Source organism: Salvelinus namaycush, chromosome 11, assembly GCF_016432855.1.
Source record: "Salvelinus namaycush isolate Seneca chromosome 11, SaNama_1.0, whole genome shotgun sequence".
NCBI classification, from domain to species: Eukaryota; Metazoa; Chordata; class Actinopteri; order Salmoniformes; family Salmonidae; genus Salvelinus; species Salvelinus namaycush.
The window spans coordinates 5,416,363-5,434,355 of record NC_052317.1 but is presented as its reverse complement, the minus strand read 5'-3'; the positions used below and the strand labels follow the sequence as shown (position 1 = coordinate 5,434,355).

The 17,993-nt window shown below is 43.1% G+C and overlaps 1 protein-coding gene across 3 annotated transcripts in view; it reads right to left on the bottom strand.

Annotated features, from left to right (window-relative positions):
* klhl18 (kelch-like family member 18) overlaps nt 1–17,993 on the bottom strand; it is a 59,547-nt gene that overhangs the window by 18,034 nt on the left and 23,520 nt on the right. For all 3 annotated transcript variants that reach the window (XM_039003661.1, XM_039003662.1, XM_039003663.1), the window contains one exon: nt 15,845–16,005. In XM_039003661.1, the coding sequence (XP_038859589.1) occupies nt 15,845–16,005 (161 nt within the window). The remainder of the gene's footprint in view (nt 1–15,844; nt 16,006–17,993) is intronic.

The following is a 17,993-nucleotide window of genomic DNA, read 5'->3' as shown; positions in this document are numbered from 1 at the left end:
TGCTACAGCCCACCAAGTTCACCGACGTTGCCACAGCACGTCTTGGTGCTAAACCTCTCTATCGGCCATAGAAGAGGCAAGCTGGGAGATACCGACCTGTTCCACTCCTTGGTGCTTTCCTGGAGCGAAAATCCATGACATTCTAGTGATGCTTCCCACAATCAAGCAGCAGCTACCTAAGGCTGACTCTCTGGTAATACATGTGGGTTCGATTGACATTAAACAGGGTACCTCCGAAAACCTGAAACAAGACTTCATGGACCTGATAGGAGCCACAAAGTATGCAGGCAAGCAGATTCTTATCTCTGGTCCGCTACACTCAATAGGCTGTGGGTCTAACCGCTTTAGCGGGTCTCCTCCAAATCCACAACTGGCGGAAAACACTGTGCCACGGTGAAAGTGGCATTCATTGACAATTTCGAACGGTTTTGGAAGAGGGAGGCGGAATACACTCAAACGGCCGCGGGGGAACACAGAGCCTCCCTACGAACATAGCACAGTAGCTAACCGAGTGACTGACAGCCCAAGCCCCCAGGTAATTCCCATTATTACCACTCAGTCCTGTGTATGTTCAGCGAGAAATTCTCCGTTCAAGAAGTACTAAAATCAGTACTCTAAAAAATATATATATATATACAGTGGGGCAAAAAAGTATTTAGTCAGCCACCGATTGTGCAAGTTCTCCCACTTAAAAAGATAAGAGAGGCCTGTAATTTTCATCATAGGTACACTTCAACTATGACAGACAAAATGAGAAAAAAAAATCCAGAAAATCACATTGTAGGATTTTTAATGAATTTATTTGCAAATTATGGTGGAAAATAAGTATTTGGTCAATAACAAAAGTTTATCTCAATACTTTGTTATATACCCTTTGTTGGCAATGACAGAGGTCAAACGTTTTCTGTAAGTCTTCACAAGGTTTTCACACACTGTTGCTGGTATTTTGGCCCATTCCTCCATGCAGATCTCTTCTAGAGCAGTGATGTTTTGGGGCTGTTGCTGGGCAACACGGACTTTCAACTCCCTCCAAACATTTTCTATGGGGTTGAGATCTGGAGACTGGTTAGGCCACTCCAGGACCTTGAAATGCTTCTTACGAAGCCACTCCTTCGTTGCCCGGGCGGTGTGTTTGGGATCATTGTCATGCTGAAAGACCCAGCCACGTTTCATCTTCAATGCCCTTGCTGATGGAAGTAGGTTTTCACTCAAAATCTCACGATACATGGCCCCATTCATTCTTTCCTTTACACGGATCAGTCGTCCTGGTCCCTTTGCAGAAAAACAGCCCCAAAGCATGATGTTTCCACCCCCATGCTTCACAGTAGGTATGGTGTTCTTTGGATGCAACTCAGCATTCTTTGTCCTCCAAACACGACGAGTTGAGTTTTTACCAAAAAGTTATATTTTGGTTTCATCTGACCATATGACATTCTCCCAATCTTCTTCTGGATCATCCAAATGCTCTCTAGCAAACTTCAGACGGGCCTGGACATGTACTGGCTTAAGCAGGGGGACACGTCTGGCACTGCAGGATTTGAGTCCCTGGCGGCGTAGTGTGTTACTGATGGTAGGCTTTGTTACTTTGGTCCCAGCTCTCTGCAGGTCATTCACTAGGTCCCCCCGTGTGGGTCTGGGATTTTTGCTCACCGTTCTTGTGATCATTTTGACCCCACGGGGTGAGATCTTGCGTGGAGCTCCAGATCGAGGGAGATTATCAGTGGTCTTGTATGTCTACCATTTCCTAATAATTGCTCCCACAGTTGATTTCTTCAAACCAAGCTGCTTACCTATTGCAGATTCAGTCTTCCCAGCCTGGTGCAGGTCTACAATTTTGTTTCTGGTGTCCTTTGACAGCTCTTTGGTCTTGGCCATAGTGGAGTTTGGAGTGTGACTGTTTGAAGTTGTGGACAGGTGTCTTTTTTTCCCTCATTTTGTCTGTCATAGTTGAAGTGTACCTATGATGAAAATTACAGGCCTCTCTCATCTTTTTAAGTGGGAGAACTTGCACAATTGGTGGCTGACTAAATACTTTTTTGCCCCACTGTATATATATATTAAAAAAATAAGTACTCTAAGTCCTGTGGAGTTATTTCACCCCCATTAGTACTGCTTACTCCACCAGTCTGCCACTAGTTTCGATGTCTTCACTTTTATTCTACAATGTAGAAAATAGTACAAATTAAGAAAACCCATGGAATGAGTAGGTGTGTACCAAACTCTTGACTGGTACTGTAATTAACGCAATGGACAGGAAACAGCTATGTGCTGCACTTTATATTGATCAGTCGAAAGCATTTGATACGGTCGATCATGCACTCCTGCTGTGGAGGCTGTCCGAAATTGGTCTAAACCAAGCAGCCTGTGGCTGGTTGAAAAAATACCTGCACAACAGAAGTCAAAGTATGGCTGCTGGTGGAGTTCAGTCTAATTTTCTTGACATAACAAAAAGGAGTCTGCGTTGCACTGCTTGTATAAACTGCTAAACCCAAAACCAACATATTCTGTTGGCTTTCACTACACAGCAGCAGAAATTGGTTTGGCCTGACGCGCCGAGGCAGCTTGTACACAACCCAAAGCCCGTTTGGTCTCACGTGGTATGAGACTAATCCATCACCAGAAAGACAAAAGGCTAGGGGAGAGGACTAACAAATCAACTCCAAAATTTCCAGAAACAAGAAATGGTGGACGGTTGGCCATGGGACTTAGCAACCCCATCCCGTAAAACCTTTGTGCTACAAAAACAGCAACAAATGTAAATTCTACAAGTGGATGCGAGGATCTCCCAGAGTCCCAGACTTGTATGACCACCATCAGTGAAAGCCTACGGGAATCTGGTGACATGAAGACGGGAGCAGTATACACCAAAAACAAACTGCATGTTGGCTTATTGAATGTTCAAACAATGTTTGAGTCTGAAAGCTGGCACAGCTTACCAACAAAATGAGGAGATCCCAAGCTACAGATCCTGGGGGTGAGGGAAGCCAGTTGGATTAGCTCTGGATCCATGAGAACCAGCACTGGAGAAACAGTACTACACTCTGGATGGGAGGACAGACAACATCGTGAAGGTCTCACCATCATCCAACAGAACGGTGTAGAGAAACCCCTGATGGAATGGAAACCAATCAGCAGCAGAATGATAAGAGCCATCATGAAAGTCTCCCCATCATCCTACAGAACGGTGTAGAGAAAACCCTGATGGAATGGAAACCAATCAGCAGCAGAATGATAAGAGCCATCATGAAAGTCTCCCCATCATCCTACAGAACGGTGTAGAGAAAACCCTGATGGAATGGAAACCAATCAGCAGCAGAATGATAAGAGCCATCGGGAAAGTCTCCCCATCATCCTACAGAACGGTGTAGAGAAACCCCTGATGGAATGGAAACCAATCAGCAGCAGAATGATAAGAGCCATCGGGAAAGTCTCCCCATCATCCTACAGAACGGTGTAGAGAAAACCCCTGATGGAATGGAAACCAATCAGCAGCAGAATGATGAGCCATCGGGAAAGTCTCCCCATCATCCTACAGAACGGTGTAGAGAGAACCCTGATGGAATGGAAACCAATCAGCAGCAGAATGATAAGAGCCATCGTGAAAGTCTCCCCATCATCCTACAGAACGGTGTAGAGAAACCCCTGATGGAATGGAAACCAATCAGCAGCAGAATGATAAAATGACAACATACGAAACAAACAATAATCCAATGTTATGCTCTCACAAATGATGCCAAAGACGAAGAAAAATACCTGTTCTATAACACCCTCCAATCTGACAGAGACCTGAATCGTCATCGGAGACCTGAATGGAGAAGCATGGATGTGGAGACCTGAATGACAATAGTGAGAGACTGGCAACATTCTCCGTCACAAATAACCTGGTGATAGGTGGCACCCTGTTTCCCCACAGGAATATCCCAAAATTGATATGGTACTCTCCTAATGGAAGAGGCAGGAACCAGATTGACCACCTGATGATCAACAGCAAGTGGAGAAGCTCGCCGAGGGACGTCAAGGTGCGAAGGTAAGCAGATGTCGCCAGTGACCACCATCATCAAACTAAAGTGGAAACGCTCAGGACCACCAAGAAAAGGAACACCAAGATTTGATGTTGGCATGCTGAGGGAACAAACTGCCAAGAAAACCTTCACAATGCAAGTTCGCAACAAGTATCAAGCCCTTTCAAACAACACATAAGAAGATGAGGAGGAGACAGCAGGGAATGTAGATAGGAAGTGGGAGAAAGTAGAAAGAAAACCATAGGACACAGAAGGCAATGGATCACCCTAGAAACATGGTGAATGATTGAGGAAAGAAGGGACCTGAAAAAAAACAGATGCCAAATCACAAAGGCTGAAATAGAAATTGAAGGAGCAGTACAGAAAAACCAACACACAAGTCAAAAGGCTAGTAAGAGGAGAGACAAAATGGCCTACCTGGAGAAGCTGGCAAGTGCAGCTGAAAAACCAGCAGCACGCTCCCGAGTGGCCCAGCTGTCTAAGGCACTGCATCTCAGTGCAAGAAGCATCACTGCAGACCCTGGTTTGATCCCGGGCTGTATCACAACCGGCTGTGATCGGGAGTCCCATAGAGCGGCGCACAATTGGCCCAGTGTCGTCCAGGTTAGGTAATTATTGTAAATAAGAATGTATTTTTGAACTGACTTGCCTAGTTAAATAAAGGTTAAATAAAAATGAAAAACTGAAAAAACAGCAAGGGACAGTATTCAAAATCACTAACTTAATCTGTGGCAAATACTCAAATCAAAGACAAGCAAGGCAATCTCCTAACTACCGAAAATGAACAGGAAGAAAGGATGGACAGAACATTTCAGAGAGATTCTCAGAGAACACCCTGTGGATCCAATGAACATGTCTGAAGCTGCTCCAGACACTGACCCACCAAGCAAAGTAGAAACAATCACTACCATCAAGTCACTAGAGAATGGGAAAAATCCAGGTCCTGATAACCTCAACGCAGAGCTGTTCAAAATCGATCCAGTATTGCCTGCAAACATCCTTCTTCCACTCTTCACTGACATCTGGATGAAGGGAAATATACCTTCAGATTGGGCCAAGAGGGGTCATCATACAGGTACCTAAGGGCCCACTTTCTGACTGCAACAACTGGAGGGGCATCACATGTATATCTGTTCCCAGCAAGATATTTTGCAAGATTGTCATACAACAGATATCTTCAGCTGTAAACAAAGTACTTAGGAACGAATAAATGGATTTAAGGGGAGGAAGGAGCTGTACAGACCAGATAGTCACCCTCCGGAACATCATCGAGCAATGTAAACTGGCAACAAAAACTCTACATCAACTTTATTGACTGCCAGAAGACTTTTGACAGCATCCACCACGAAAGCCTATGGAAGATCTTAAGAATTCATGGAATTCCCACACATGTTATCATAAAACAGTTCTATAGCAACTTTTCATGCACTGTGGGAACGAGCAACATGAGCTTTGCTGTGAAGTCCGAAGTTTGTCAAGGTTGTGTGATGTCAGCCGTACTCTTCAACCTGGCAATAGACTGGGTCATGCAGCAGACAACAGAAGACCAGGTAAGAGTGACTACAGTGATTCAAAGTCAGTTAAGAACAAATTCTTATTTACAATGACGGCCTACCCCGGCCAAACCTGGACGACGCTGGGCCAATTGTGCGCCACCCTATGGGACTCCCAATCACGGCCGGATGTGATGTAGCCTGGATTCAAACCAGGGACTACAGTGACGCCTTTTGCACTGAGGTGCAGTGCCTTAGACCACTGCGCCACTCAGGAGCCCCTGGCTCTTTTATCCCACACACCAACATCTAAAAGACAACTGACGGACTCCAATTATGTTGGCGAGAAAGTCGGCCTGGTTACCAACTGCAGCAACACAAAGGTCATGCTCATCAACATACAGTGATAGCAATACAAGGTTATAACATTTACAGAAATGTGTAACTTTAGAATTTGATTTGTAATGTGATAGTGTTGTGTTGAGACTGATCATGTTGATGTATTGTTCCCATGCCACCCTTGTCAATGAGACCGTGGTCTGATCATGTTGATGTATTGTTCCCATGCCACCCTTGTAAATGAGACCCTGGTCTGATCAAGTTGATGTATTGTTCCCATGCCACCCTTGTCAATGAGACCGTGGTCTGATCATGTTGATGTATTGTTCCCATGCCACCCTTGTAAATGAGACCCTGGTCTGATCATGTTGATGTATTGTTCCCATGCCACCCTTGTAAATGACACCGTGGTCTGATCATGTTGATGTATTGTTCCCATGCCACCGTTGTCAATGAGACCGTGGTCTGATCATGTTGATGTATTGTTCCCATGCCACCCTTGTAAATGAGACCGTGGTCTGATCATGTTGATGTATTGTTCCCATGCCACCCTTGTCAATGAGACCGTGGTCTGATCATGTTGATGTATTGTTCCCATGCCACCCTTGTCAATGAGACCCTGGTCTGATCATGTTGATGTATTGTTCCCATGCCACCCTTGTAAATGAGACCGTGGTCTGATCATGTTGATGTATTGTTCCCATGCCACCCTTGTAAATGAGACCCTGGTCTGATCATGTTGATGTATTGTTCCCATGAGACCGTGGTCTGATCATGTTGATGTATTGTTCCCATGCCACCCTTGTCAATGAGACCGTGGTCTGATCATGTTGATGTATTGTTCCCATGAGACCGTGGTCTGATCATGTTGATGTATTGTTCCCATGCCACCCTTGTCAATGAGACCGTGGTCTCAATGGTTTCCCCTGGTTAAATAGTTTTTATTCTGGTTGGAACGGAGAGTGCTCTCCTGTGCATTTACAAGGTTCAACAGTGGCATAGCTGGCAGGAATGCAGGTAGGTCTGACAGGTTTAGTGGTGGTAATTTTCATCTGTGGTGACAGATGAAAAAACCTGTAATTATATGATTGGCAATGGAAGAATGGTTGTCTGGATCGAGCCTGTCAACTTTGATGGAGATGGTCTTTCTACTGCTGGTCAGAGACCTCATTTGATGGTACCATGTGGCTGGGTTCTCCCTCTTGTTATTCTGGATTTTGTTGTGGTAGAATGTTCATCTTGCTGCCTTGATCTCTCTATGGGCTTTGTTCCTCAGAGTGCGCCATGAAGGCCAGTCTTTTTCACGGAAGGCTTTCAGTCTTTTTAATCAGCTCTTTGATTCTAGGTGAAATCGACTCCTCATCCTGTGCATGCATCCTAACCACCCGTTTTGGGAAGAAAGTTGCAATGGCATGATTCAGGGTGTTATAGAAGTTCTCTGTTTTTTCCTGTGCTCTCTACACATTTGTTACTTCATTTATGGAGGGAAAGCTACTGGCCACATGCTCTGATGCTGGACTCTTTCATTGGTTGAATAACTGTTTTCCTGGTTTGGTGTGGGAGGCAGAGTGAGACTTGGGTGTGACAACTACAATATTAGGATCACTGAGACCCAAAAGGTGACATTGTTGTAGGGCTACTATAAAAGTCCTCTAGATTGTGAATGACAAAGTCAAGGATGGCATTCTGTTTAGTTGTAATGTTAACACGTTGTTCTAATCCATTCCCTGGGTATAGTCCAGACACATCAACATGGTTACAATCCCCCATGATAAGGATCCCAGCATCAATGTACCTTCCCCTGATAGTATCAATGCTGTCGGTTAGATGTTGGGTAAATTAATCCTCTGAATTGGATTGTGGGGGGGGATAATCCACACATAATCCACACATTTGGGTCAAACCATGTCTCTGACAGTAGCAATTTCAGTCCTCTCTGCCAGCAGAAAGAATCCAAATGGTCAACCAGTGTCCGTGCTTTGCATACTATGACCTTATGAGTACTATTACAGTGTTTCCCATATATATATATTTTGTCATTTAGGAGAGCGACTTACAGTAGTACATTTGTTTTGTATTTGTATTTATGGATCCCCATTAGCTGCTGCCAAAGCAGCAGCTACTCTTCCTGGGGTCCAGCAAAATTAAGGCAGTTTATACAATTTTAAAAACATTATAATACATTCACAGATTTCACAACACACTGTGTGCCCTCAGGCCCCTACTCCACCACATATCAACAGTACTAAATCCATGTGTATGTGTCTGTGCCTATGTTTGTGTTGCTTCCCAGTCCCCGCTGTTCCATAAGGTGTTTTTTAAATCTAATTTTACTGCTTGAGTCAATTACTTGATGTGGAATAGAGTTCCATGTAGTACTGTCTGCCTCCCATAGTCTGTTCTGGACTTGGGGACTGTGAAGAGACCTCGTCGCATGTCTTGTGGGGTATGCACGGGTGTCCGAGCTGTGTGCCAGTAGTTTAAATGCTCGGTGCATTCAACTCTTATAAATACAAGTAGTGATGAAGTAAATCTCTCCTCCACTTTGAGCCAGGATAGGTTGACATGTATATTATTAATATTAGCTCTCTGTGTACATCCAAGGGCCAGCCATGCTGCCCTGTTCTGAGCCAAATGCAATTTTCCTAAGTCCTTTTTTGTGGCACCTGACCACACAACTGAACAGAAGGTAAGGTGCGACAGAACTAGGGCCTGTAGGACCTGCCTTGTTGATAGCGTTGTTAAGAAGGCAGAGCATCACTTTATTATAGACAGACTTCTCCCCATTTTTAGCTACTACTGCATCAACATGTTTTGACCATGACAGTTTACAATCTAGGGTTACTCCAAGCAGTTTAGTCACCTCAACTTGCTCAATTTCCACATTATTCATTACGAGATATAGTTGAGGTTTAGGGTTTAGTGAGTGTTTTGTTCCAAATACAATGCTTTTAGTTTAAGAAATATTCAGGGCTAACTTATTCCTTGCCACCCACTCTGAAACTAACTGCAGCTCTTTGTTGAGTGTTGCAGTCATTTCAGTCGCTGTACTAGCTGACGTGTATAGTGTTGAGTCATCTGCATACATAGAAACTCTGGCTTTACTCAGTCAGTGGCATGTCGTTAGTAAAAACTGAAAAAAGCAAGGGGCCTAAACAGCTACCCTGGGGAATTATTGATTCTAACTGGATTATATTTGAGAGGCTTCCATTAAAGAACTCCCTCTGTGTTCTGTTAGACAAGTAACTCGTTATCCACATTATAGCATTATACTAGTTCCCATCCTGACAGACACCTCGTTAAGTTCGCTGATGACACTGCCTTGATCAGCCTGTTGCATGATGATGAGGAACATCATGGCCCGGTCCTAGATAACTTTGTAGAGTGGTGTGAGGAATCATACTTGGTCCTCAACACCAACAAGATCAAAGAGATGTGCATTGACTTCAGGAAGTGTACAACACCTACCTCTGCAACATCTATCAGAGGTAAGAATATAGAAATTGTAGAGGAATACAAATACCTGGGTGTCTTTTGAACAATAAGCTTCAGTGGAGTAAATGTATAGACCGGATCTACAAAAGGACCCATCAGAGACTGTACTTTCTCAAAAAGCTGGGATCTTTTAAATGTAGACTGTACTATACTGACTCTGTTTTACAAATCTTTCATTGAGAATATTTTAACTTTTTGTATTGCTTGTTGGTTTGGCAATGCCAGTGTCAGCCAGAGAAATATGTTGAGAAGGATTATCACCACAGCAAGCAAGGTACTTGGAGTCAACTAGACAGACTGGATGAGATCGTTAAGGTCAGGGCCCTCCGCAAGGCTTTGAACTACTCCCCTCTTGGCTCAGGTATAGGGCACCCCTCAGCAGGAAAAACACAACTAGACAATCATTTGAGCCAGGTGTGATATCCCTCCTAAATAGCCCGGGCTAATGTTCCTATCGACTCAGTAAGGCCAGCAGGCTTTAAAAAAAAAATGTTTTATTGGTATGTAACTTATGAAAGTTGTATTGCCAATTTTGTTTTGTATTTAAACGTGTACATGACACTGCAACAAAATTTCCCCATGGGGACAATAAAGTCTAAGTAAGCAGGGGATGTAAAGCCATAACAAGTTTTTCGAGCAGCAGACTATGATCAATAATGTCAAAAGCTGCACTGAAGTCTAACAAGACCGCCCCCACAATCATTTTATCATCAATTTCTCTCAGCCAATCATCAGTATTTTGTGTAAGTGCTGTGCTTGTTGAGTGTCCTTCCCTATAAGCATCCTGAAATTCTGTTGTCAATTTGTTTACTGTGAAATAGCATTGTTTCTGGTCAAAACATTTTTTCCAGAAGTTTACAAAGGGTTGGTAACAGGCTGATTGGTCGGCTATTTGAGCCAGTAAAGGGGGCTTTACTATTCTTGGGTAGCGGAATGACTTTAGCTTCCCTCCAGGCCTGAGGGCACACGCTCTCTAGTAGGCTTAAATTGAAGATGTGGCAAATAGGCATGGCAATATCGTCTGCTATTATCCTCAGTAATTTTCCATCCAGATTGTCAGACCCCGGTGGCTTGTCATTGTTGATAGACAACAATCATTTTTTCACCTCTTCCACACTGACTTTACGGAATTCAAAAGTACAAATCTTTCATAATTTGGTCAGATATACTTGGATGTATAGTGTCAGTGTTTGTTGCTGGCATGTCATCCCTCAGTTTGCGTATCTTGCCAATGAAAAAGTAATTAAAGTAGTTTGCAATATCAGTGGGCTTTGTGATGAATCTGAATTCAATGAATGAAGGAGCCAAGTTGACTTTTCCCCCCAAAATTTCATTTAAGGTGCCCCAAAGATTTTTTACTATCATTCTTTATATAATTTAATCATCTTTGTTCCATAGTGTAGTTTCTTTTTCTTTAGTTTAGTCACATGATTTCTTTATTTGCAGTATGTTTGCCAATCAGTTGGGCTGCCAGACTTATTTGCCATACCTTTTGCCTCATCCCTCTCAACCATCCAATTTTTCAATTCCTTCAATTTTTCAATTCATCAATCCAAAGGGATTTAACAGTTTTTACAGTCATTTTCATAATGGGTGCATGCTTATTAGTAACTGGAATAAGTAATTTCATAAATGCATCAAGTGCAGCGTCTGGTTGCTCCTCATTACACACCACAGACCAGCAAATATTCTTTACATCAACAACATATGAATCACTACAAAATGTATTGTATGACCGCTTATACACTATATTAGGCCCAGCCTTTGGAACTTTGGTTTTCCTAGATATGGCCATTATATTGTGATCACTCATCCTATGGATGTGGATACTGTTTTAAAGCAAATATCTGCAGTGTTAGTAAAGATGTGATCAATACATGTAGATTATTTAATTCCTGTGCTGTTTGTAAATTACTGGTAGGTTGACTGATAACCTGAACCAGGTTGCAGGCACTGGTTACAGTTTGAAGTTTTTTTCCTGAGTGGGCAGCTTGATGATAGCCAGTCAATATTTAAAATCAGCCAGAAAATATACTTCTCTGTTGATATCACATACATTATCAAGCATTTCACACATATTATACAGATACTAACTGTTAGCACTTGGTCGATAGCAGCTTCCCAGATGAACCTGTAGCCATATTACGTCAACAGTATTTAACATGAGATCTTCTCTAAGCTTTACAGGAATGTGGTTCTTTATATAGACCGCAACACCACCCCCGTTGGCATTTCTGTCTTTTCGGTAAATGTTATAACCATGTATTGCTACCACTGTATCATCAAAGGTATTATCTAAGTGCGTTTCAGAGATAGTCAGAATATGAATGTCATCTGTTACAAGCAAGTTATTGACTTCATGGACCTTGTTTCTTAGGCTACATATGTTAATATGGGCTATTTCTAGCACTTTTCTGGGTAGCTTGATTGTTTTTAATGCTTTACTGGGAAGCTTATCAGAGGTAGACTTACTCATGTTATTTACATTGGAGCTGATAGTGCAGAGTGAGCTGCATAGTGGTCTTTCTACTATTGCACACCGCCTCAGTGCTAACAGTGTAACTCTGGTTTATAGGCTCATGATTACTGCTTACAATAGCTGTAGGATAAACAGATGTATTCGGTGCAGTTAGGGGTACATAAATTAAATTACTTACATTGTGTTTGCCAATGCCCCTAAGGTCATGTACATTTGATGCAGCATTATGACTCATTGTCACAATAGTAGGGACGAACTGAGCTGGTCTTGGATCATTACCAGTCATTGTTTCAACGCAGCCTTGAAATGTGTGTCCAGGAGCCAAGATGATTTGGATGGACTCAGTCATTCCTGTAGAGTATCTTCTGTTTCCAGAAGGTGTCAAAGTTACCTATAAAAGTGACTCCAGCAGAGCTACAGTAGTCTTTTAGCCAGATGTGTAATGCCAGCAGTCTGCTGAATCTTTCACACCCGCGCCCCAACGATGGTACTGGACCTGAAAATATTGGCCGTTGTTTGGAGTCTTTTAATGCTAAAATCAGTTCTTTAAAATCAATTTTCAAATGTTCCGAGCTAGCCCTCCTGATGTCGTTTGACCCCACATGGACTACGACTGTCTTCTCCCTGCATCTGTGGTATAACAGTCGGAAGCAGCCTTGTTATGTCCTGTACTCGTGCTCCTGGGTAGCACAGGGTATTTTCCTTGGGGACCGAGATGTTTCTCACCATAGAGCTGCCTATGATGACAGTTGGTTATGTTGAATGGGACGGTCTCTCAGGCAGCCTCACGGTCTGGTGAGGCTGGGAGCGCCGAGGATCTGAACCCGAGGTAGAAGCCACCGGAGAGGGAGACAGAACCGAGGACGAAGACGCAGGTACCTCTGGATCCGATCTTGATTGGGAAGCAATCAAGGACGAAGGCGCCGGAACCTCTGGTCCCCCATGGGTATCGAACCCACAAACCTGGTGTTGCAAGTGCCATGCTCCACCAACTGTGCCACATACTCAAATCGTTGCCGCCACTCTAAAATATATGATCAAAAAAGCTCATGTAGAAAAGATAATAGATCTACATTTTTAGAAATATGATTATTTGAGAACTAACAAATCACCAAAATAAAAACTAGACAGTCGGGGAAAATCTAAAATTCAAGAAATGTCATGGCATGGGGCACTCATTGATTTTTTTAAATAATGTTTGAGCCACTCAGATAACATAAGAACACAGCGTAAGCCATGGCAAAATGTGTAGAACTGCAGGAAAATGTACTTTAAAGCTGCACATTTTCTCTCAGCCCCATGCCAGAATGTGTAGAAATGCAGGGAACTAGCTTTAAAACTGAAATGTTCTCTCTCCCATGGCAAAATGTGTAGAATATAAGGAAAAATGTTGTCTCTGCGGCCAAGAGGACAAACTAACATTTTCGGTCAGTGAATACGTTTTCTACCTCTCCGTCGCGTCTATGGTTTTTCCATGTTTTCAAGCTGCTTACTCAGGGTAGTCTTGACCTGCTGATGACCGTTAAGGAATCATCTTGAATAGTGGATGCACGTTGTCATTGTTTAGCGAATTCGAATCAAAACATTAAATTAATAGGACTGTATTATCCTCAAATCTACCATTCTTCCACGTCCAACATTTCTAAATTAATGTAAAATTTTCTTAAATCAGCTTCCTAAATCTAATACTTTTTTCTTTTTTTTATCATAAAAAAACACTTAAGAGTGAATAATGAATAAATATATAAAAGTCATCATCCAAAGCTGCCATCTCTGCGACTTGGAAACCACAGAATCAAACCACGTGTCTCCTTCAGCAGTGGGGTCTTCCTGTTAACCAACAACGAAATGAAACATTCAAACAAAATAACACCCTCCCTACAATCAAACATGGGGAGGTTCGATAATGCTGTGGGGTTACTTTGCTGCATCGGGTACTGCGGGGCCTTGAACGTGTGCAAGACATCATGAAATCAGCAGATTATCAAGGTGTTTTGAAGTGCAATGTTCAACCCAGTGTCCAACTGTGTCTCTGTTGTAGGTTGGAAGTCTTCCAGCAGGACAACGACCCCATAACATCAAAAGCAACCTGGAATGGTTCGAGAAGAAAACGCTGGCCAGTCCAGCGAAGAGTCGAGATCTGAATCACATCCATAACTATGGCGAGAGCTGGAAACAGCCGTTGGTGGAGGGCACCCCTCAAACATTAAAGTACTAGAGCATTGTGCTACTAAAGAGTGGGACAAATTGCCAGAAAGAAAGTGCAGCAAATGAATTTGTCTGCAGTTATCTTGGCCAAAGGATGTGCAAACATATACAAGCTCCGGGGTGCCAATCATTTTGTCCATGCCATTTGTCTTTATTAAAGTAGACTAAAATAAAATTGGTTCTGCTAGTACAGTGCCTTCAGAAGGTATTCATACCTCTCGACTTATTTAACATTTTGTGCTACAGCCTGAATAAAAAGTTTATTGAATATATGTTTGTCTCACCCATCTACACACAATACCCCATAACGACAAAGTGAAAAAATGTTTTTAGAAATTGTTGCAAATTTATTGAAAATGAAACACAGAAATATGTCATTTAAATAAGTATTTGAACCTCAGTCAATACATGTTATAATTACCTGTGGCAGTGATCATAGCTGTGAGTCTAAGAGCTTTGCACACCTGGATTGTACAATCTGTCTATTATACATTTCTTTTTTATTCTTCAAGCTCTGTCAAGGTGGTTGTTGATCATTGCGAGACAACCCTTTTCAAGTCTTGCCATACATTTTCAAGCAAATTTATGTCAAAACTATAAGATGGCCACTCAGGAACATTCACTGTCTTCTTGGTAAGCAACTCCAGTGTACATTTGGCCTTGTGTTTAAGGTTATTGTCCTGCTAAAAGGTGAATTCATCTCCCAGTGTCTGGTAGAAAGCAGACAACCAGGTTTCCTCTAGGATTTTGCCTTTGCTTAGCTCCATTCCGTTTCTTTTTTAGTCTTACTCCCCAGTCCTTAACGATTACAAGCATACCCATAACATGATGCAGCCACCACTATGCTTGAAAATAGGGAGAGTGGTACTCAGTTATGTGTTGTATCAGATTTGCTCCAGACAACACTTTGTATTCAGGACAAAAAGTGAATTGCTTTGCCACATTTTTATGCATTATTACTTTAGTGCCTTGTTGCAAACAGAATGCATGTTTTCGAATATTTGTATTCTGTACAGGCTTCCTTCTTTTCACACTGTCATTTAGGTTAGTATTGTGGAGTAACTACAATGTTGTTGATCCATCTTCAGTTTTCGCCTATCACAGCCATTAAACTCTAACTGTTTGAAAGTCACCATTGGCCTCATGGTGAAATCCCTGAGCGGTTTCCTTCCTCTCCGGCAACTAAGTTAGGAAGGACGCCTGTATCTTTGTAGTGTCTGGGTGTATTGATACTCCATCCCAAGTATAATTAATAACTTTACCATGCTCAAAGGGATGTTCAATGTCTGCTTTTTTATATTTACCCATCTACCGATAGATGGACTTTTTTCGAGGCACTGGAAAACTCCCTTGTCTTTGTGGTTGAATCTGTGTCTGAAATTCACTACTCGACTGACGGACATTACAGATAATTGTTTGTGTTGGGTACAGAGATGAGGTAGTCATTCAGAAAGTATATTAAACACTATTATTGCACACATAGTAAGTCCATGCAACATATTACGTGACTTGTTAAGCAAATGTTTACTCCTGAACTTATTTAGACTTACTCAAGACATTTCAGCTTTTCATTTTATAATAATTTGTAAACCTTTTGAAAAACAATTCCACTTTGACATTTTGGGGTATTGTCTATAGGCCAGTGACATGTTTTCTCTCCAATTTAATCTATTTTAAATTCAGGCTGTAGCTCAACAAAATGTGGAAATGTCAAGGGGTGTGAATACTTTCTGAAGGCACTGTTAAAGCAACCATACATTAAAACATGAAAGAAAATTAAAATAGATGCAACAAACAGCGTCAGTCACCTGCATTTGTGGCAAAAGCGCACCAGCTCATCCTGTTGAACGCGGTCTGCCAAGAACTGGGGTCGACAAAGGGGCAGACGGGTCTTGGAGAGCAACTCAGGGAGCCGAGGTTCCCGATCCTCGCGTTCATGCCGTACCCACGCAAGAACTGCTTCAAACACCTGGAATGAGGGGACACAGAATGTCAGAGGGATTAGGAAAAAGCTTAGGGATTCAAATCCGGTCATGTTAGATGCTGTTTACCACAGCACAGTCAGTTTTATCAAAGGCGAACGATTCTGAACTCATCACTGCATTCTCTATCAGAAAGTGGGCTGGCCCTCATTGGTATCACGTAGGTCAAAACATCGGTCTGATCATTTATAAAGCTCTTGCGCAAAAAACTCCTGCATTACCTTAAATCATTACTAACCTATAGAAGTATGAGATACCATACCCGCTCACAGGGATGGCTTTTTGTTTCTTTGGACTTCACTTATGGAACAATCTTCAGAATACCCTACAGTTGGATGCATTGGTGCCTTTCGGGCAGTTCAGAGACTTAGTTGAAGACCTCTTTAGAGAGGAATGTGCATGTTTTAGCATTTTTGAGTTTCCTGTGCTCCTGCCTTGAAGTATTTATGTCTAACTTTAAATTAGTAATTTTTGCTGGTCTTGTGATGCAGGGCTCCCTTGCAAAAGAGACCTTCGTCTCAATGGGACTCCCTTAAATAAAAGGTTATATAAAAATAAAAAAAAGAGCTGGAGAACATTGATATGGTCTGACCATATGCCCTTTGTGAACTGTCCCCCATCCCTGTAGTGACGCATCTGTTGTCACCAACTTGCGTATGACTCTCCCCGTGGGGCAACCCTGCATCAAGAGGGATGGGTCTCTCCAGCATTAGAGAAGGGCACGCTGGAAGTCTCACGAGGAGGAGGCCAAGCGGGACTACCACAATCATGGAGGTCATGAGCCTAAGACCCCTCAGACACATCCAGTACGTGACCGAGAAGCAGTGGCAAAACACCGAGAAGCATTGGCAAAACACAGAGAAGCAGTGGCAAAACACAGAGAAGCAGCGGCAAAAAGCTGTTGCGCTCTCCACGGTGAGCAGGTGCGACATCAGGAGGGCGGTGTGCTCCGCTTCCTGAGCCCGGGTGTAGGTTAGGACTAGGGCTACGGTGGCTTCAGCACACTTCCTGAATGTCTGTGGGGCCAGGGACAGACGGAATGGAAAGGTGAGAAATTCCTAAGCTATGCTCTCAAAGGTGAACATCATATCACCTGTGTGCAGAACAAACTGATGTGGAATTAAGCATCCTTGAGGTCAACAGTAGTGAACTACTCGTTCAGCCGAATAGAATCTAACAGCATGCGATGCGTTAGCATTCGAAATCCGTAGACACTCAGACACTTGAGGTACCATAAATCTAGGACGGGGCGTACCCCTCCCCCCGAAGAAGCCTTGGTGAGCTTCCTCCCTAGGTACCACTCCCTTGGCCAAAAGAGACACTCATCTTTGAGGGCACGGCCGATTCACCCTGTGCAGTGGACTGCACTACTCCCATGAAACGCAGGACCCAGGGGGAGACTGCCCAGGGGGAGACTTCTGTGAAGAGCGGGGGAACCCAGAGCAGGGGAATAGGTGGATGGAGAAAGCCCTCTGGTGGCCGCCCCAATGGGGCAACTGCGCATTTGGGCAACCTGTCCCATGGTAGGGAAGGGGGACCTGTCAGGCCTGTTGGCCAGACAAGGTTGGCCTTGAGAGGTTGATGGTTAAAAAGGCAAAATGTGGAACCATCACTCTTCTGCCCCTGGGCCTGGATATGATGGGAACTCTTTAAAGAACTAAACTGGGTTAACAGTGGTTTTGACCCACCCCAACGAGGGCTATAGGTCTCGAGGTGGGGGGCTATGAAATATCCCAACAACTCCATGCCATTCATATCCAAGTGGGCGTAGCCTGGCACTGGATTGACTGACCTTCATGTTTTACGGATTGACTGACCTTCATGTCTTAAAATAATGGAGTCGTTTCACTTTGCTTATTTGAGCTGGACTTTTACCAAATAGGGCTATCTTCTGTACCTTGTCACAACACAACTGATTGGCTCAAACGCATTAAACAGTAAAGAAATTCCACAAATTCACTTTTAACAAGGCACA